Raw genomic sequence first — 21,940 nt, 5'->3', positions numbered from 1 at the left:
AGAAGGTGGCAATGGATGTTATCTGACCTGCACTGGGCTTTATGTTGCTGGTCCATCAACTAGCTACACAGGTCTCAGTTCTAAGTCCAGGGCGTAGTGCGTTTTCCTCCACTCGTAATCACACCATGACCTGGACCAGAGCTATAATATGGCATGTTGCGTTAGACACACTGATCTACAGGCTCCCTCTCACTGACCTTTCACAACACAAAGTTCTCGCTCTCTTTTCACTTGCGTCATCGCTCCGATCCATAATCAGACTTTGATTTGGCATTCAAGAGTAATGAAAATCCATCCACTCAGCTCTTTTTTTTTTTTGGTAAACTGGACTGCTGCTTTAGAAATAATTATCTAGGTGTTTCAAAACTCTTTGCTTTTCAAAACTATTTTCTCTTTCACTGTGAAACAACAAAGCATATTTGTCAAACTCATGCTGTAGCAGTCTGAGAGTAATCAAGAAAAACTGTGAAATTATTTATTGAATGTAAGCATTTGATATTGTTTATTTTCTGAAAATAAACAACTGATCTTCTCTTTCACGGTTCTGGACAGTGAAAGTGACTGAGGAGGGGCATGACATATAGCAATTTGATTGGGAACACCTCTAAAACGCTCTCTCGTTCTGAGAGTTGTATTGGTGAATCCCCTCATTCGAGAGCTGTCACTGATCAAGATTGTATATTTCATTGGACATCAGTGCCGCCAGTCAACACGGTCGACCCACTCTTTTGCATACGACGTGTCTCGGCTGATGTGGAGCCAGTTTTTATTCGACCAATCAGGTTGCAGACAAACTGGTGGCGTGCCCCCGCGTGATATTATTCCGCTTAAACGTTCTGACCCCCAAAGATCACAGTCTTTTACATGTATTTTGATTAAACATATTTTGTAACTTGAACATATTATGCAATTGCAACCATTCTACAAAGTTAACAGCGTATTGTCATGATTTTATAGAAAAGTGTGCTTGTTTGTATTTAAAAATAAATTTACCCCAACAATATTCATAACAATGGACAACACCCGTTTATGCCCCAAGTGCATGTTTTTTGTGAAAGAGATGAGGCTGAAGTGGGACAGTTTAAACAGGACTTGAACCCAACCCGATGGTCAGGGGTCCGCACAATACCATCTGTGCCAAAAAGGTCCAGACTTATTGGCAGAGGCCTCAGTGCACATGCCACGCATGCATTTCGCTCTCTCAAAAAACAGCCTGCCATTAAAATCTCTTAGGTCAATAATTCTCAGCAGGTCAATAATTCTGATGAGAAACGACAGGTCACCGTCCCTTGCCACCAGTGATTGAGGGAAAGTACTTTTGTAATGCAATTTACTCGTATTTTTTTTTTACAGTTTGTATGTAATAATCATGCACAATTCGAGGATATTGGTTAGATATCACACTGGTTTAACACTAAATTGATTTATTATGGAAGAAATAGATTGCGTCTTTAAGCGGAAGGATACTTTGTGTTATTGTGACAGCCGCGTCACCTCACGGTGGGAGGGATCTTTACTGGCTTTATCCTTGCAGCTTGTCCGCATGGAATGACAGTCCAATCTGGCTCTCTGTCTCATACTCATTCTTGGAAGTGTGCTGCCTTTTTTAGCTACAGTAGCTAGCTTGCTATAAAGGACGACAGACTCATTTTTTAACGGAGGCGACAACAACAATGTCAAAAGACACCGAACGTATGAGCGAGAAGATAATGGAGTCGAAGGTGTTATGGTACCCAGACTCAAAGAAGAACACACAGATGGACAGATTCAGGACACAGGTGAACAGAGACTTTGGGCTTAATCTAGGTGAGTGACCCGGCGAGGGAGCAGCTTTTCAGACGGGGGACAGTCATGCTCGTCACCTCTAATTTAACGTTATACATTCGGTACCAATCGATTCATTTTGCTAGGGAGAGTCAAAACACTGCATCATTAGCAAATGTAGCTGTGTGCATATTTTATAATATTGCTATATGCTAGCCTAAGTACTGTAGTTGCCCCACGATGGAGCTGTCATAATTTCCAATCGTTTTTCCACCATACATTTTTTTTCCCCATAGGGAATTTTAGAAACAATGTTTCGTGTAGGTTTACCGTGGCGTGTTTTTGATAACCATGTAAATGTCTCTCGGACAAGTTGATTTATCAATATATCCTGCTCAGCTGTATTCACGCTCTCAGATTAGAACATGCTAATTAGCGTCAAAGTAGACGGCATACAAAACAACAAATCCCTGCAAGCTATCTCTAGCCGACACCTTTGCTAACAGGTATTGTGTCAATTTAAAACTTGCACAAGACCGTTTTCAGAATTGTCCATTTAAAAAAAAAAAAGAAGTTTGGGTGACAATTTTATTAATGACTAACATTAGTTAATCCAGAAATTCTTACATTCGGCTCGATTCTGCACTCTCGTCCAAAGCATGGCATTTGTAGTTCTTTATGATAGCCACATTAGCAGCAATTTAGCATTTCATTTTGCGGGGGTGTGGTGAATTATATTGACGTTACCTTGTCCTAGAGATTGACAGTTATCAAAACATCACGCCAGGGTAAGCCTACACAAAACACATACCTTATTTTAAGTGTTTTTAAAATCCCCTATGGGGAAAATTGAATAGTGGAAAATCGATTTGAACCATTTCCTTGTATGACCGCTAGGTGTTATGGGTATTATGAGTCATACTGTGGTTCTCTATAGTTATTGAACCAAGCATGCCATGACAATGGTATATTCTGAATCAGGGGAGGATTGTGAACAATCAACACCTTTTTTTATTGTGACTTGTATTTTTCAGAAGATTTAAATCTGTGTAAATGTAGTTTTGCTTGATTGGTTCAATAGCTATTGACGAGGGAACTGAATATCCAAATATAAAACTAACTTTACCGAGGTGCAAAACCAAACCATATACAAAATAGGGTAAACGGTACGTTTCTGTAGTTATTTTTGTCTAAAATGTGTAGCAGCTGGAGGACAAACCTCATGATTGATCTCTCTGATGTCATTCCCCCTTGCAGCCAACTACAATGACCTGTACCAGTGGTCTGTGGAGAGCTACCCTGAGTTCTGGGCTGAGGTGTGGCGTTTCTGTGGGGTAGTAAGCTCCAGGATGTATGAGGAGGTGTGTCTACCCACTGTTTCCTGCTCTCTTATGTACATAACACGGAATAAGTGGATGGGTGCATCCTAAATGCCACCCTAATCTCTATAGTAGTGCACTTCTTTTGACCGTGGTCCATAGGGCTCTTACAGCTGTTTGGGACACAGACATTGCCTTTTTATTGTGCTTTTTCATCCATCTAGTGCAGTAACACCTTCTACAATGTGATCTCTCACAATTTGTCATTAAAGTGTTGCAAAATACATACAGTAGGTGAAAGTACAATGCTATGCAAACAATCAGATAGTCTTGCATTCATCGTTGGACTGACAACCTCAATGCGTAGGCTATACTACATTATGATTAGGTAGAGTTTATAAAGTTGTTTGAGGGGTCCAATCGATTTATCTATTCGGTCAGTTACTTATCGGTAACCTTGTGCTTAGAGCAGTATTACATTGTAGTAGTTATTCCCTTACCCCGGGTTTGAACCATGTAGAACATTAGCCATTTCTCCTCCCCTCTTCCTCAGGTGGTGGATATCTCCAAGAGGATATCGGACGTCCCAGAGTGGTTCAAAGGAAGCCGCATGAACTATGCTGAGAACCTGCTAAAGCACAAAGACCAGGACAAGGTGGCCCTCTATGCTGCTAGTAAGTACGGCTGAGGCAATTCAGTCAATTGATTAGGCTTTTTTTCTCATTTTTATTGGTCAGTTTCCAAGATCCCATTTATCTGCAGTTGTGTAAATGTCCTAAATCAGCACCAGCACCCTGTGCTTCCAGACATGTTTTTATACTATAATTATTGTGTTTAAAAAATATATATTTATAGCTAGTGTGTCAACTATGAAATAAAGGGTCACAATGATATTCTAATGGCCATTATAATTCTAGCTTAATTCCTGCTGGGGCCACGCAGACTGTACATTCCTTTGGATAAAAATGTCTGCTAAATGGCATATCTTACACATATAGATCATTACTGAAGAACTGGGAAGATTATTGCAAAGGTCACCTTGACAACCCCGTCCAAAATAGTACCTGTAATTCTGCTGTTTTATTTCCCCCCAATAAGCTCTCCTAATTCAACATGTTTTTGACTGACGACGGGTCCATACGATATGCAGGGCAGCGTGATTTGATTAGGAGCCACAGGGTTTTCAGGCTCCTGCTCGCTCCTTGGGTTTTTAATATCCTGATGGGTGTCCTCTTGTTGTCATTCGACGCGGTCTCCACCCCACCGCCCGCCCACCTCCTGTAAGTTAATTAGGAGAGGAGCGCTATTACTCAGGTGGCAGTGCACTACTGCTTAATTTGTCCTGTATCGGCCCCGGAGGTCAGAGCAGGTCCCTGTATCGGCCCCGGAGGTCAGAGCAGGTCCCTGTATCGGCCCCGGAGGTCAGAGCAGGTCCCTGTATCGGCCCCGGAGGTCAGAGCAGGTCCCTGTATCGGCCCCGGAGGTCAGAGCAGGTCCCTGTATCGGCCCCCGGAGGTCAGAGCAGGTCCCTGTATCGGCCCCCGGAGGTCAGAGCAGGTCCCTGTATCGGCCCCCGGAGGTCAGAGCAGGTCCCTGTATCGGCCCCGGAGGTCAGAGCAGGTCCCTGTATCGGCCCCGGAGGTCAGAGCAGGTCCCTGTATCGGCCCCGGAGGTCAGAGCAGGTCCCTGTATCGGCCCCGGAGGTCAGAGCAGGTCCCTGTATCGGCCCCCGGAGGTCAGAGCAGGTCCCTGTATCGGCCCCCGGAGGTCAGAGCAGGTCCCTGTATCGGCCCCCGGAGGTCAGAGCAGGTCCCTGTATCGGCCCCCGGAGGTCAGAGCAGGTCCCTGTATCGGCCCCCGGAGGTCAGAGCAGGTCCCTGTATCGGGCCCCGGAGGTCAGAGCAGGTCCCTGTATCGGGCCCCGGAGGTCAGAGCAGGTCCCTGTACTTGTATAGCTTTGCATACACTAACTATTAAGCCTTATTCTCTGTAGTTTGGTCTGGTAAAGCACAGGACTAGTATTACAAGAGAACATTGGTTATGTATTTATTACCCCAGAATGTCCATTATTCCAGAGGACGATTCGGCCTGGATTTGTGTTATTACCAAACTGGCCCACTGTAATTCACTATTTATTTTTTTATTAAATTGACAGTTATGACTGAAGCCTGGAGATTTGTAATCTAGACATGAAGATATTTCAACATGTCTTGGTGATTTAACAGGCAACGCTGAACTCCAGTTTGGCTTCCAACTTTCTAGAACCATACCAAAGCATCCTCGGAATAGTGTCGCCATAATATCTGGTTTGAGGAAGTGTAATCATTAGGATAGTTCAGTGCTCTGCAGTACAAGACTTCCTAAAAGGCCCCATGCCTGCTGATGCATTTTAGCTGCTTTGCGGTGTATTAACAACAAGGGTTAGGTTAAATAGGCGCAATGTTTTTTTTATATGGACTCATTTGGCGATGTTCAATTCATTGGCACAAAACCTATAAGCAAAAGCATTCACTGAAACGCTCTTCATATATTGGCTATGCGCAGCACTTTGTTTTATATTTTTACCCCCTTTTTCTCCCCAATTTTGTGGTGTCCAATTGTTAGTAGTTACTGTCTCGTCTTTACAACTTCCATACGGGCTCAAGGAGAGACCAAGGTCGAAAGCCATGCGTCCTCCGAAACACGACCCAACCAAGCCACACTGCTTCTTAACACAGCGCGCGTCCAACACGGAAGCCAGCCGCACCAATGTGTCGGAGGAAACACCGTACACCTAGTGACCTAGTCAGCGTGCACTGCGCCCGGCCCACCACAGGAGTCGCTAGTGCGCGATGAGACGACAAGGATATCCCTACCGGCCAAACCCGACGCTTGGCCAATTGTGCGTCGCCCCCCCCCCCATGGACCTCCCGGTCGTGGCCGGCTGCGACAGAGCCTGGGCTCAAACCCAGAGTCTCTGGTGTTACTGCACTTTGTTTTTAAGCTCTATTTATCAAATCAAGTTACTGTTTTTTTTTTCTTGCTGAAACTACAATAAACACCTGTCGAACATTGCTCTCAAAACACATTGATGTCGATTCGCACGGGACTAATATTATCAGAGGACCTTGGAATTAGTCGATTCGGACGGGATTTAACTTACGGATGTGCTGATTTGTGGTCATGCACCTAGGTTATGTAATTGTCTCCACCAGTAAATGTAATCCAGTGCGAATAGGGCTTTAGTTTCTGTCTACCTCTCATTTTCTCTCACGGTCTCTCTCTCTCTCTCTCTCTCTCTCTAAGCTGAGGAAAATGACGAGATCACAAAGGTGACTTTCGGGGAGCTGAGGCGCGATGTGGCGCTGTTCGCCGCCGCCATGAGGAAGATGGGTGTCGGGACAGGCGACAGAGTCGTAGGTGAGTCACCATGTAGCATTACCACCAAACCCCTACACTCACAAAGGTCAAGAGGAGAGGCTCTCTCTCTGATGAAATGACAGTGTGACAGTCCAGCTAGAAACATGCACACCACAAATCACCCCGACTTTTCGTCAAGCACTAGGCTCTGCATCTGAAATGGCACCCTACTCCCTACACCGAGTGCACTACTTTTGACCGACCGGGGTCCATAGGGAGAATCCCACCATAATCTCCCACCTCTGAGTCCTACTATCTTCTCCCTCACTCTGGGCCCCCTGCACGGAGCTTGTCAGACCTTCTCTTCTGCAATTGGTCAAGGAACACCCCAGCCTGCTTCATCCTGACCTGTGATTGGTGCAGATTCTCCCCCCCCCCCACTGGCCTCTGTCTATATAGAGGCCTTTGTTGGCATGGGGCAACTGAAGCAAATTCTAAATGGCCCTATTCATCCATCCCTACTCTCCACCACAGTAGAACGCTGTAATATAACGCAGGCAGTCTAACATGTTTCACCCGACTTGTCCTACTTGAAGAGCTGGTTTACTTTGATTTGATCCAAAGCAATATGTTTTGGTATGGGACTCCAAACCCAGTGTCCTGGCGTGGCAGCAATATGTTTTGGTATGGGACTCCAAACCCAGTGTCCTGGCGTGGCAGCAATATGTTTTGGTATGGGACTCCAAACCCAGTGTCCTGGCGTGGCAGCAATATGTTTTGGTATGGGACTCCAAACCCAGTGTCCTGGCATGGCAGCAATATGTTTTGGTATGGGACTCCAAACCCAGTGTCCTGGCATGGCAGCAATATGTTTTGGTATGGGACTCCAAACCCAGTGTCCTGGCGTGGCAGCAATATGTATTGGTATGGGACTCCAAACCCAGTACATAGACAAAAAGAGACACATAGAGAAACAGCCAGGAGGACCTCTCAAGTTTACCTTAATTGTAGTACATTTGTGTCGGCTATTAGCCAGACAACCTGCTGAGTTCAACTATAAATAGAAGCTACATTTATCCTCAAGCTGACCCCCTCTCCATTGTTAGCCTATTTTGATGTGTAATTTTTATTCAAGTTTATAAATAGCAGCTAACCCAAGATAAGTGTAGGGGCAGTTTCACCCTATACCACGTAACAAGGCAAGATGACCGTCATGGGCTAGTCTGCTAGTTCTATGGCAGTTTCAGTAGGAGAGCTGAACAAACCTTTTGAATCACAGAAAAAGACCAACGACTGTGATTTATACTATTTTTAGAGATGGACTCTCCCTGCTATTCTGTGTTGGCCGGTGCAATCCTAAAGAGGGCTGAAGCAGAATATCATAACATTACTCAACCTGTAGGTGTACTGTATCTGCACAGTGTAAGAAACCCTAATTGGTGATGTGTGTGCGTTCTGTAATACAAGGTGTGTGCGTTCTGTAATACAAGGTGTGTGCGTTCTGTAATACAAGGTGTGTGCGTTCTGTAATACGAGGTGTGTGCGTTCTGTAATACGAGGTGTGTGCGTTCTGTAATACGAGGTGTGTGTGTGCGTTCTGTAATACGAGGTGTGTGTGTGTGTGCTGTAACACTAGGTGTATCTGTGTGTGTACTGTAATGCTAGGTGTGTGTGCGTTCTGTAATGCTAGGTGTGTGTGCGTTCTGTAATACGAGGTGTGTGTGCGTTCTGTAATACGAGGTGTGTGTGTGTGCTGTAACACTAGGTGTATCTGTGTGTGTACTGTAATATTAGGTGTGTGTACTGTAATGCTAGGTGTATCGCTGTGTGTGTGTGTACTGTAATGCTAGGTGTATCGCTGTGTGTGTGTACTGTAATGCTAGGTGTGTGTGCTACGTGTCCTTGTCCCACTCTGTTTGATAAAGTGTGGACTTCCTTTTCAGTGTGGGGGGAGAGAAATATAACCACTCAGCAGATGAAACCAGTCAAGGTTTATGGCTGCAGTCAAAACACACCTCCATCTATCCTTCTAGAAATTAACCCTTCAGCTGCAGAGTGCTGGTTCTCACTGTTCTCTCCTTCATTTAACCTTTGTGTGTGTGTGTTACATAGAAATGTCATTCTAGTTCTGTGGTGTGCTGCTTGACCGTCTATTATGTCCGTCTATTAATATCACATGTAAACTGCAGATCAATTCATTTGGCAAGAGAAACATGAAAACATGTGTTGCTGAGTAAGTTCCAGTTAAATGTGTTTCTCTCAGAAGCTTTTGGAAAATGGACATGTCAACTCAGCAAAAAAAGAAAAGAAACGTCCTCTCACTGTCAACTGCGTTTTATTTTCAGCAAATTGAACATGTGTAGATATTTGTATGGACATAACAAGATTGACCAACTGATACATAAACTGGACAAGTTCCACAGACGGGTTACTAACAGAAATGGAACTATGTGTCCCTGAACAAAGAGGGGGGGGGGGGGGGGGGTCAAAATAATACACAAGATACTGACAGTTACTTTTGATCTCCTCCTCATGGACTGCACCAGATTTTCCAGTTCTTGCTGTGAGATGTTACTCCACTCTTCCACCGATGCGCCTGCAATTTCCTGGACATTTCTTGGGGGAATGGCCCTAGCCCTCACCCTCCGATCCTACAGGTCCCAGATGTGCTCAATGGGATTGAGATCTGGGTTCTTCGCTGGCCAAGGCAGAACACTGACATTACGGTCTTGCAGGAAATCATGCACAGAACGAGCAGTATGGCTGGTGGCATTGTCATGTCAGGATGAGCCTGCAGGAAGGGTACCACATGAGGGAGGAGGATGTCTTCTCTGTAACGCACAGCTTTGAGATTGCCTGCAATGACGACAAGCTCAGTCTGATGCTGTGACACACAGACCATGACGGACCCTCCACCTCCAAATCGATCCCGCTCCAGAGTACAAGCCTCGCTGTAACGCTCATTCCTTCGACGATTAACGCAAATCCAACCATCACTACTGGTGAGACAAAACCGTGACTCGTCAGTGAAGAGCACTTTGCCAGTCCTGTCTGGTCCAGCGATGGTGGGTTTGTGCCCATGGGTGACGTTGTTGCCGGTGATGTCTGGTGAGGACCTGCCTTACAACAGGCCTACAAGCCCTCAGTCCAGCCTCTCAGCCTATTGCAGACAGTCTGAGCACTCATGGAGGGATTGTGCGTTCCTGGTGTAACTCGGGCAGTTGTTGTTGCCATCCTGTACCTGTCCCACAGGTGTGATGTTCAGATGTACCAATCCTGTGCAGGTGTTACACGTGGTCTGCCACTGCGAGGACGATCAGCTGTCCTTCCTGTCTCCCTGTAGCGCTGTCTTGGGCGTCTCACAGTACAGACATTGCAATGTATTGCCCTGGCCATATCTGCAGTCCTCATGCAGCATGCCTAAGGCATGTTCACGCAGATTAGCATGGACCCTGGGCATCTTTCTTTTGGTGTTTTTCAGAGTCAGTAGACAGACCTCTTTAGTTGTCCTAAGTTTTCATAACTGCGACCTTAATTGTCTTCCGTCTGTTAGTGTCTTAACGACTGTTCCACAGGTGCATGTCCATTAGTTGTTTATGGTTCATTGAACAAGCAACAGTGTTTAAACCCTTTACAACGAAGAACTTGTAAAAATCCAAATAACTTCACAGATATCTTTGAAAGACGGGATCCTGGAAAAATGATTGTTTTTGTTGTTGCTGAGTTTAGTTAGAGGCCTGGTCAAAGTATTAGTGTCTAACTAAACCGTATGATCGATGCCCCAACCAAGCAATACCTACAACATGCCTTTCTGTTGAAGACCAACCAATCTCCGCTTGACTATCTCCCAGGCCTTCCTCATTGTTCAGACTAATACTGTATCCTCTTAGCACTTCCTTATTACCCGAGGCTCATTCACATGGTTGTACACTCCCAGCTTTATCATAGTCAGTGTCTCTCTACCACACAAGTTCCATCCAGTTTGTGGAGGAAGTAGGTTACACGATATAATTGTGTTGTAGGTTACATACTGTATTTTCTTTTAGGATCACCATAAGCCATTGCCTGTGGCGGCAGCTAGTCTTAATGGAGTCCAGTGTTGTAGGCTACATTAATTGGCCCAGTGGGTCCTGGTCCTGGGGACTGTTCAGTGTTGTAGGCTACATTAATTGGCCCAGTGGGTCCTGGGAACCCAAAGGGTTGCACAGTTTTCTTTTTTCACACCTTATTTCAAATAATCAAAGGGTTGGTGATGAGTTGATTAATGTGGGTAGTACGAGGACCAAAACAACGAGTTGTTGGCGTCCCAGGAACAGGATTGAGAGAGTCTGACAGCCTATAGGTGTGGCTCTTGCTGTTGAAGGTTTTCCACCGAGTAACTGCAAGGTGTGTGTGTGTGTCTCAACTCTACAGACAGTCATGAAGGCTTCTACATTTTTTTATTTTTTTTTTTAAATCTTGGATTGTGTCCTTTCTCCCTACCCCCTCTGTGTGCCTCTAAACCAGTTAGGGGATTACCTGATCACCAGCATATCAGGTCAGCCTGTTTGCCACACTGACCTACCTACCTGGATGAACACACACGCTCATAGCGGTTACCTGATTTATCAGACACTCTTACTGTAAGGCGATAGGTAAAACTACACGGCACAGTTCATTTAAGTCCATTTTTGTTTTTCAATAAAGCAGCTATCGGCTAAATCAGTCCTAGTAATAAATTTAAAAAAAAAAAAAAAAAAAACAGACAAGTGCAGAACACACAATAGCCAGCGAAAGTGTGATTTGTGACAGGTTTATGGTTGCAGGCCGATGCTTGACATTGCTGGCATACTTGTTTTGCCACCTAAAAGTTAGCTTATGCTTCCCAGACAACATTTTATTTTAGGTTTGTTTTGGTGTTTGGCAGGTGTTTCTTGTGGGGCTGTTTGAGCACACATTTTTCATCCTGCTCTCTGTTCCTCGGCCAGTCTTTCATCCTGCTCTCTGTACCACGGCCTGTCCTTTATCCTGCTCTCTGTACCACGGCCTGTCCTTTATCCTGCTCTCTGTACCACGGCCTGTCCTTTATCCTGCTCTCTGTACCACGGCCTGTCCTTTATCCTGCTCTCTGTACCACGGCCTGTCCTTTATCCTGCTCTCTGTACCACGGCCAGTCCTTCATCCTGCTCTCTGTTCCACGGCCTGTCCTTTATCCTGCTCTCTGTACCACGGCCTGTCCTTCATCCTGCTCTCTGTACCACGGCCTGTCCTTTATCCTGCTCTCTGTACCACGGCCTGTCCTTCATCCTGCTCTCTGTACCACGGCCTGTCCTTTATCCTGCTCTCTGTACCACGGCCTGTCCTTTATCCTGCTCTCTGTACCACGGCCTGTCCTTTATCCTGCTCTCTGTACCACGGCCTGTCCTTTTATCCAGTTCCATATGCTGCTGGTTTCTCTCCTCCCTATGAAATTAGATTTGTGTCCTGGTGAGTAACAAGGGCATTGGCGTTCCCGCCGGAGAAAGGATTCATGAGTTATCGTAACATTGATCATTTGAATGCCCTCCACAATAAACCATCTCTTTTTCCTCTCTCCTTTCTCCCCTCTCTCTGTCGCTCTCTCAGGCTATCTACCCAATGGGATCCATGCGGTGGAGGCCATGTTGGCTGCAGCCAGCATCGGGGCCATCTGGTCGTCCACATCTGTGGACTTTGGAGTCAATGTAAGGATGACCTCGACTGCATCTTATAACACCCTATCCCCCAGTCCAGTCCCCCACTACGCCCTATTTCGCCCGGTCCAGTCCCCCACGACGCCCTATTCCCCCCCCCCGTCCAGTCCAGTCCCCCACGACGCCCTATTTCTCCCCCCCCCCCCGTCCAGTCCCCCACGACGCCCTATTTCTCCCCCCCCCCCAGTCCAGTCCCCCACCCCCCCCGTCCAGTCCCCCCCCCTATTTCCCCGCCCCCTATTCCCCCCGTCCAGTCCACCACTTTTGGCCACGGGGAAGTGAGGGAGTGGGTATAAGAGGGTCAAGGTCAGCAGTCATGGTTAATGGGCAGGTGAGGGTTTCCTCTAATTTAGGATTAGTACTTTGTTTGTCTTGCTAATGGCTCCTGGGGGGGGGTTGTTAGTTAGCTCTGTTATGGCCCCTAGTTGGATATACAGTACTTTTGGGACTCTCTGTATGATATTCTACTGCCCCCATGTGGCGAGAAGAGAGTATTTCAACACCAAGCATTGTAGCGCATTGTCAAAATGCACGTTAGATATGGCTTGTATGTAATACTAAAGAGAAAGTCTTGTCTATTTGTAGTGTTTCACTGTCGTTTCGGATTATTTGGATCACAGTTCCCTAGCTGACTGTGTGAAATAGGAATTTCCAGGTGAACAAGGAAGAGCACTTGTTGATAATATCAATAACAAATTACTAGTTTGCAAACAGGGAGAACAATATCCCACACAGGAGCAGAGAATGTCTAGTTGGCCTTCTCTGAGGAGAACATTTTTAAATATTATTTCAAAATAGTTTTAAGTTTACTTTTTACTTTCCCCCCCCCCAAAAAAAATATATATAACAACTCTTAATGCTTTGTGGAGAACAGTAGAAATGGCCCCAGTCATTATCACATTGGTTGCTGTAGCTTCGTTTTGGTTGCAAGTTCAAATCCCTGAGCTGACCAGGTACAAGTCTGCCGTTCTGCCCCTGAACAGGCAGTTAACCCACTGTTCCTAGGCCGTCATTGAAAATAAGAATTTGTTCTTAACTGACTTGCCTAGTTAAATAAAGGTCAAATAAAAATTAGCTATACGATTAGCCGCTACCCATTAACTCTGCACCAGGATTAAAAACTAATTGAATAAGTTCACAGGGATCTGTTAGCAGGAAGTTTTTTTTTTTTTTTTTAAGCATTTTCATTACAGAACTCTTTTCTACAGCTAATATTTCTGCACATTTTGCCGTAGATAATATATTAACATGGCATAAGCTGAGTGAGAGTGACTAACAAAATCTGTGGGGGCACCCTGGAGGTCAGGGGGCACCCCGTGCCTGGTTTTTGAATTTTTCCATGATAGCTGGCTAGACTAATTTGACCAATCTACTTTAAAAGAAAATATATACTTTTTTTAAAAGTAGATTGGTCAAATTAGTCTACTTAAAAAAATATATATATATATATTTTACTAATAGTAAAAATACTATTTGCCAGAGTCCCACTCGACCTGTCACAACTCTCCTTCCCTGGAAATAGAGCACAGTAAAACTCCAGCCAACATGTTTAAAAAGGTCAAAGGTGACGCCAAATCTCCCAGCATTCCCTTCAACCATTTCCTAAATGCCTCCACAAAGCACTGGTGACCATTTTGTGAAGGGCCTCTTATATATATTTTATTTATTATTATTATTTTTTTTTTACTAACATGGTCAAATTGGGGTGACTTTTCTTTGTGACACCAAGTGGGGAAATACTGATGCACCTTGTGTATTCTGTCAACAGTAAGTTGAAAACCTATTATTGACTTATTTCCTCATGTATCCACGGCCCAGTTGGTACTGTATGTATGCTCCGTGCACATTAGAAACCCTTTGACTAATGTCCATACCGAGGACCACATTAAACTGTGTGACTGTCAAGTCCACATTAGAAACTTAGTAGAAAATCAATGTTATCCTCTGGGGTTCTTTTTTCAATTTATGTTTTAACTGTATGAATAGTTTTTCACAAAAATGTATCTGTGCTGTATGTCTCTGTCTCTCAGGGTGTGTTGGACAGGTTCTCTCAGATCCAGCCAAAACTCATCTTCTCAGTTGCAGCGGTGGTGTACAACGGCAAACAGCACGACCACATGGAGAAACTACACAGTGTGGCCAAAGGTAATGCCTTGTTTGTGGGTCCTTTGTGTGTGTGTGGTTAGTTAGTATTGGGGTGTATAATGTCACTACCACGGTCTGTTCATAGGACTGCCCGATCTCCAGAAGGTGGTTGTCATTCCCTACGTACGAAGCAAACAAGACACTGATCTTTCCAGGATCCCTAATAGGTGTGTATTTCTGACTGAGTCAGGTTGACCCTTTTATGGGTGCTGGTCAAACGTAGTGCTCTAATATAGGACATAAGGTGCAGTTTGGGACTATGTGTTTTATCTTTTACCTAATGTGTAGTATTTGGTATGTTAATTTCCTGCAATATAAAAAACTATTACTCTTGCAGTGTCTCTTACTTGGGCTAAACATTTATCTGAGTTGTCTCTTTTCAACCCCCTCTTCCTGTTTTACTCTTTTACCATGTCTTCATCTCTTCTTTTCCCCTCTTTCCCTCCCTCTCTCCCTCCCAGTGTGTATCTGGATGACTTTTTGGCCACAGGGAAGGAGGGGGACCAGGCCCCTCAGCTGGAGTTTGAGCAGCTGCCCTTCTCTCACCCCCTGTTTATCATGTACTCCTCTGGGACCACCGGATCCCCCAAGTGTATGGTGCACTCGGCAGGGGTAAGATACAGCTGTCTCTCTGAAACCCACGCATATGGCTGCTGGGTCAGACCTCATCTGTACACAGTTCTGTCCCCCACAACACACTGAACTCCAGCAGACATTGGAACACAAAGTAGGATTCCGAAAATAAATAACATTCCAGACGAAATGCCAAACCAAAGCAACTATCCTGCATTGTTGGGTGCATCACCGTGTGACTTTTTAAAATGGTTATTATTTCTAAATTAAAACAACATTCAAACAACATCCTTGCTACAAATTCCATATAGGCCACAACACTGCCCCGGTTTCTTCCACCAGATGGCAGCAACTGTCCATCAGACAAACCTTTCCCATTTTTTATTTTTTTCCCCGTTTGTCACATAAAGGCCTGTTTTTATAGAGGTGTATTAATCTGAGCATAAGTGTGATCTATGTTTATTAGGGATAAGTTCTGTACACAGGGAAATAAACTGTAGACAACACTATTTTAAATGGATGAAATAAGGCTCGAGCAGATGAATGTGGATGGTGTTTTTAGTTATGGTGAGCTGTTTAAAAACACTGGAGTGTACTGTATGTCTAATTCACAATCATTTAGCCTTCAAGGGGCAAAACAATTGACATTTCCTACCCCCCCCCCCCCCACTAAGTTCACTTGTTAGTTCAGACATCCGTGTGTGTTTGAGGGTTTCGAAACCACTTTTAGCTTTTCTCGGTCTCCCTCTGCGTCCTCTTTCCTTGCATTGTACAATTTCCTCTTCGTTCTCTCTCGCTCTCTTTCCCTCTCCACCCCTTCTCTGGATAATTAGATAGTTATGCGGCATTCGACTCTGGTGGTGCCCGCCAGCACAGGCAATTAAACTGGCACTAGAGGCACCTTGTTAGGCTTTGTTAGGAATGCTGTCAAATCCAAACATCGCCCGCTATGGAAACAAGAGAAGAGGCATGGCATCTCTCTCACAAATCAGGCATCGGAGCACGCTCTCCGCATATACTTCTCATCCCGCTCTCCTCATCTCGTAATTACTTACCCCCCCCTCCGGCTCCAACGGCCCTGGCACTCACACAGTCACTTAAACGCCAAAAGTCCTTCTGCCAATGCACACTTAGGAGAGACAGAGGGGTCCCGTTGTGTCAGGGATGTCAACTTTTTTATTTTTTCTTCCTCAGGCTAGCGTAAGGACAATGTAGGAACGTTGAGGGCTGCACTGACAAGTTATTAGCTAGTCTATTTTCCCAGACTGGGGCATTTAGGCTACACACACTGAAAAATATCATTCAAAAAAAATCTAAATTTCCATAATTTGACTAAACGCTGTTTAAACAATGCCAACGATCTTTGTTTTAAGGAAAGGCTTCAAAGTGTTTGTCAAAGATATTGGGATGTTCAGGAAAGGACAATCAACATGTTGAGACACTCAGGCCATCTTGGTTGGACGCACGTGGTACGTTTATGTAGTGGAAAAGTGAACTAGCAGTTTAGCTCGTGTAGATTTTGGAAAGAGGTGCCTCTCAGTCCAGGGCCTGTCGTGAGCTGATCTACTGTAGGATCAGTTCAGCCTTTTAGATCATAATGAACCAGATGATATAGACAAGAGACACCTCATTCAAGATCAGCACTTCTACTGGACCAGGGGTTAGTGCAGTGTCGCATTCGGGGGACAGGGTAACCTCTGGTAACTGGGTCACCAGGATATGTCTCTGAGCTATGGAACGCCGTTTGGGTCTTCGCGTGTCAAAGATACATGTCAAATAAGCTTGTTGACCAATCAAAAAAAATGTTTCCATACAAAACACGAGTTAAAGTGTAATAAGTATGTCACAGCAATTCAACGAGTACATGCGGTATGAAGCTGGTAATGTTTTGGCCTCAGCCGCACACACGTCCCCAAGTTCTGGGACAGTGCTGGTCAGAAAACGCAGCTCGCTAGCTTGTGGACGCAAACAATGTTCTCCCCCCAAAACGCAGCAAAATTACATCTGTTCAGTAGCTATAGTTGGCTACAGTTGAAGTCGGAAGTTTACATACACCTTAGCCAAATGCATTTAATCTCAGTTTTTCACAATTCCTGACATTTAATCCAAGTAAAGATTCCCTGTTTTAGGTCAGTTAGGATCACCACTTTACTTTAAGAATATGAAATGTCAGAATAATAGTAGAGAGAATGATTTATTTCAGCTTTTATTTATTTCATCGCATTCCCAGTGGGTCAGAAGTTTACATACTTTCAATTAGTATTTGGTAGCATTGCCTTTAAATTGTTTAACTTGGGTCAAATGTTTTGGGTAGCCTTCCACAAGCTTCCCACAATAAGTTGGGTGAATTTTGGCCATTCCTCCTGACAGAGCTGGTGTAACTGAGTCAGGTTTGTAAGCCTCCTTGTGGGCAGAACTGAAAAAGTGTGCGCGAGCAAACGTTCAATAGAATTTAGGTCAGGGCTTTGTTATGGCCACTCCAGTACCTTGACTTTGTTGTCCTTAAGCCATTTTGCCATAACTTTGGAAGTATGCTTGGGGTCATTGTCCATTTGGAAGACCCTTTTGCAATCAAGCTTTAACTTCCTGCCTGATGTCTTGGGATGTGGGTATTTTGAAGCAACATCCCAATCTATTTTGTGAAATGCACCAGTCCCTCCTGCAGCAAAGCACCCCACAACATGTTGCTGCCACCCCCTTGCTTCAGTTGTGTCATGACGTTGGTCTGGGGGTAGGTTTATGACAGTCGTAAATACCTCTCCCCCCCCTTTGTCCTTTCTACCCTACTAAGGTTACATTTGCAAACCCCTTGGTTAACATAGAGATTCTAGGAACATCAGAAGGTGGGGGGAAATTAACAATATTCTGGTAATCCGACCAATTGAACATATGCGGTGGTACTTAATGAATATGATGTCAGTTCGGTTGTCATCTGAGATATTCTCATCAATGATAAGATGACAAACTCTACAGTGGAAAGTCTGCACATTGTAGTTATCGGGTTCACATAGAATTGTTGTTCAATTGAAATGTTTGGGGGAAAAAAATATTGAAGAGATGAAATGTAATTTTAACTTCCAAATGAGAGATTTGGGTTTTCATAAGGTTAGGGCTCTGCTCAATCAGTGGCCCGCCCCTGTGAAGAGACATGGGTTATAAAAAATTTCAAACGCGCCCTCCTCTCCCTTCCTATATAAAGCCTTGACGACAATAAACCTCAGAGGTTGACGGTCCAATGTCAGAATGGTTCAGATGATAACTACAGAACGAAGCCAACATCACCGTGAGCTTTGGTTGCGAATGGTATGAACTTTGAACTCTTATTCACTACAGAAGTGTTACCTCCCAGCCGTTGAGTTAGCAACAGCAGCTGCAAATGAGGGTTAGGAAGGAACAGACGAGTATCCCATCTATCACACAACAACGTTACTACAACGTATCCAATTGACCACCAGAGACTTTCTTCAAAGGACAAAGTACTCGGAAGGCCGTATTGCCAAACCATCTACCACCAACCTACTGAAGCGCAGCTCAGAGTAAATATTTATTGCATTTTCCTTTTCCAAATGGGCGGTAATTTAGAATGCATAAGATGCTGTATTTACGATAGCACAGTTTCTTCCTTTGTTACTCAGTCTTCCCGCTCTTTCATTCAAACCCAGCCCCTTTTGTTTTGTGTAACAAGCTGTCATATCTGTTCCGCCCACTAGGGACGTTTTCCTTTATGACGTAATTTGTAATTTAGTTAGGTATTTAGCAAATAAATAATTAAACCCAATTTAGTATTGCTGATTCAACTTGTTAGCCAGGGTTCGTGCAGATATCTGAAAGTTGTAAATTCTTAGTTGAGACTGAATTAAGATGACGATGAATATCGACTGCTATTGATATAAAATATTACTAGGTCTTTAAGAGTTTATTCGGAAGATAAGAGCTCTATAAATATTATTTCGGGGTCCCCCGACTCTCTAGTTAATTACATTTACATGATTGGCTCAATCGGGTAATATTAATTACGGAGAAATTATTTTATAGAATAGCATGTCATATCACTTAATCTGGCATAGCAAAATACTCAACAGTTGGGATGGTGTTCTTTGGCTTGCAAGCCTCCCCCTTTTCCTCCAAACATAACGACGGTCATTATGGCCAGACAGTTCTTTTTTTTTTCATCAAACCAGAGGACAATTCCCCAAAAAGTACAATCATTGTCCCCATGTGCAGTTGCAAAATGTAGTCTGGCTTTGTTATGTCAGTTTTGGAGCAGTGGTTTCTTCCTTGCTGAGCAGCCTTTCAGGTTATGTCGAAATAGGACTCGTTTACTGTGGATTTTGATACTTTTGTACCTGTTTCCTCCAGCATCTTCTCAAGGTCCTTTGCTGTTATTCTGGGATTGATTTGCACTTTTCGCACCAAAGTACGTTCATCTCCAGGAGACAACGTGTCTCCTTCCTGAGCGGTATGACAGCTGCGTGGTCCCATGGTGTTTATACTTGCGTACTATTGTTTGTACAGATGAATGTGGTACCTTCAGGCGTTTGGAAATTGCTCCCAAGGATGAACCAGACTGGAGGTCTACAATTTATTTTGATTTTTTTCTTCTGTGGTGTTGGCTGATTTCTTTTGATTTTCCCATGATGTCAAGCAAAGAGGCACTCAGTTGGAAGGTAGGCCTTGAAATAAATCCACAGGTACACCTCCAATTGACTCGAATTATGTCAGTTAGCCTATCAGAAGCGTCTAAAGCCATGATGTAATTTTCTGGACGTTTCCAAGCTGTTTAAAGGCACATTCAACTTAGTATATGTAAACTTCTGACCCACTGGAATTGTGATGCAGTGAATTCTAAGTGTAATAATCTGTCTGTAAACAATTATTGGAAAAATGACTTGTGTCATGCACAAAGTAGATGTCCTAACCGACTTGCTAAAACTATAGTTTGTGAACAAGAAATTTGTGGAGTGGTTGAAAAATGAGTTTTAATGACTCCAACCTAAGTATATGTGAACTTCTGACTTCAACTGTACATGTCATCTAAAATCTTGTGCGTATTTGGTTGATGGACGGACCTGTTCCGGTCCAGCCACACTAGTCAGATGAAGCTAGAGTAACGGATGTGAAACGGCTAGCTTAGTTAGCGGTTCGCGCTAAATAGCGTTTCAATCGGTGACGTCACTTGCTCTGAGACCTTGATGTAGTAGTCACCCTTGCTCTGCAAGGGCCGCGGCTTTTGTGGAGTGATGGGTAACGATGCTTCGTGGGTGACTGTTGTTGTGTGCAGAGGGTCCCTGGTTCGCGCCCGGGTATGGGCGAGGGGACGGTCTAAAATTATACTGTTACACTAGCCAGCTGCTTATAACGTTAGCTTGGGGCAACAGGGTTAGGTAGCTGGCAAGCTTCTTTAGTTTGTTATTTAGCTTAGGGCTGTCCCTAAAAAAAATCTATATATTAGTCAACCGACAGTCGTCTGACCAGTTGGTTGAAAGTACAACTTTCAAATGTGTATTTTTCCATACAGTGCATTCCTAAAATATTCAGACCCCTTTTTCAACATTTTTGTTACGTTACAGCCTTATTCTAAAATATTTATATTTTTTAAAGTCCTCGTCAATATACATCCAATACCCCATAATGACAAAGCGAAAACAGGTTTTTAGAAATGTTTGACTTAACTATTCTGACCCTTTGCTTTGAAAATTGAAATTGAGCTCAGTTGCATCCTGTTTACATTGATCAGATGTTTATTTAGCTTGATTTCAATCCACCTGTGTTAAATTTAATTGATTGGACATGATTTGGAAAGGCACACAACCATGAGGTCAAAGGAATTTTCCGTAGAGCTCCGAGACAGGATTGCGCCGAGGCACATCCCTACAGTGAAGCATCATGCTGTGGGGATGTTTTCTGCCTAAGGGACTGGGTGACCAGGATCGAGGGTAAGATGAACGAAGCAAAGTACAGAGAGATCCTTGATGAAAAGCTGCTCCAGAGCAATCAGGACGTCACTGTTTGATTAAAATAACTAAGACAAACAAATAACTCGAGGGAGCCAGAGGTCAAGATAACCAGAAGGGGGGGGGGGGTATATCTCTCTGTCGCTCGTCATGTTAACTCTGTCTCTCTCCTCTCCCATAGGGTACGCTTATCCAGCATCTAAAAGAGCACGTTCTCCATGGCAACGTGACCAGCAGTGATGTCGTCATCTACTACACCACGGTGAGTCATCTTGTCAGATAAAAACGTCTTCCTGTCGTCGCTGAAACCACAAGTTGACAAAACATCTCATTATAACCTGATCAAGTCGTCAACACAACGTCCCAATGACCCCCCACCCCCCCCCACACACACACACACAAAAAAAAAGAGGCATTCGCAACCTGTTCTGCCAGTCCGAATACAGGTTGACAAGTAACTAACCAATCAGACACATTTTTTTTTTTTAAACACTATTATTTATTTCTTCAAAGACCAGAAACACACAGGATGCTAAAGTTAGAATCCTATTCGTCAAGTGGTTGAAAACCTTTGGGGAAAGGTCAAGACTGATGAAAAGTGCAACCTCGCCGCAATGTAATTGACAGTCACGTACTGACAGAGGTACCAGAGAAATCGCAGTGGAATTCATTCCTTACACATAGAAGGGTAGCAATACTTTTTTTTTTTAACAGAATAGACACAATCACGTACGTCACACACACACACCATAAATATGCTCTCTTTGCATTCCTACCATGGGCCTATGAGGGTGGGATGCAGAGGGAAGCCTGGGTGTTTCCTGACGGTCCCTTCCCCTCTTGTTTCCATCAGACGGGCTGGATGATGTGGAACTGGTTGGTGACGTCGCTGGCCGTAGGGGCCTCTGTGGTTCTGTACGACGGCTCACCTCTCATGCCCACACCCAACGTCCTCTGGGACCTTGTGGACCAATTGGGGTGAGTCTAATCTTTACCAACTTCCCTAACTACATACGTCTGTTGGGAAAATAGGGGATACGAGCGAACAATTCTTCTGATGTGCTGTTTTTTTTCACGGGGATGTCTGCACCTGGCATTTGTGGCATCTCACATTGTGGAAACGGGTTCATCTGGC

The 21,940-nt window shown here is 44.3% G+C and overlaps 1 protein-coding gene across 1 annotated transcript in view; it reads left to right on the top strand.

Annotated features, from left to right (window-relative positions):
- The first annotated feature begins 1,529 nt into the window (after positions 1 to 1,529).
- Positions 1,530 to 21,940, top strand: part of aacs (acetoacetyl-CoA synthetase) — a 49,224-nt gene continuing 28,813 nt past the window's right edge. Inside the window, exons 1-10 of the mRNA XM_064935904.1 lie at positions 1,530 to 1,806; positions 3,022 to 3,125; positions 3,637 to 3,757; positions 6,369 to 6,482; positions 12,027 to 12,124; positions 14,164 to 14,278; positions 14,364 to 14,445; positions 14,740 to 14,890; positions 20,987 to 21,067; positions 21,659 to 21,783. Of these exons, the coding sequence (XP_064791976.1) occupies positions 1,674 to 1,806; positions 3,022 to 3,125; positions 3,637 to 3,757; positions 6,369 to 6,482; positions 12,027 to 12,124; positions 14,164 to 14,278; positions 14,364 to 14,445; positions 14,740 to 14,890; positions 20,987 to 21,067; positions 21,659 to 21,783 (1,124 nt within the window). The 5' untranslated portion in view covers positions 1,530 to 1,673. The remainder of the gene's footprint in view (positions 1,807 to 3,021; positions 3,126 to 3,636; positions 3,758 to 6,368; positions 6,483 to 12,026; positions 12,125 to 14,163; positions 14,279 to 14,363; positions 14,446 to 14,739; positions 14,891 to 20,986; positions 21,068 to 21,658; positions 21,784 to 21,940) is intronic.

This window comes from Oncorhynchus masou, chromosome 1 (genome assembly GCF_036934945.1).
Source record: "Oncorhynchus masou masou isolate Uvic2021 chromosome 1, UVic_Omas_1.1, whole genome shotgun sequence".
Taxonomy (NCBI): domain Eukaryota; kingdom Metazoa; phylum Chordata; class Actinopteri; order Salmoniformes; family Salmonidae; genus Oncorhynchus; species Oncorhynchus masou.
The sequence above is the reverse complement of the archived record's forward strand: the minus strand, read 5'-3'. Positions and strand labels throughout refer to the sequence as shown.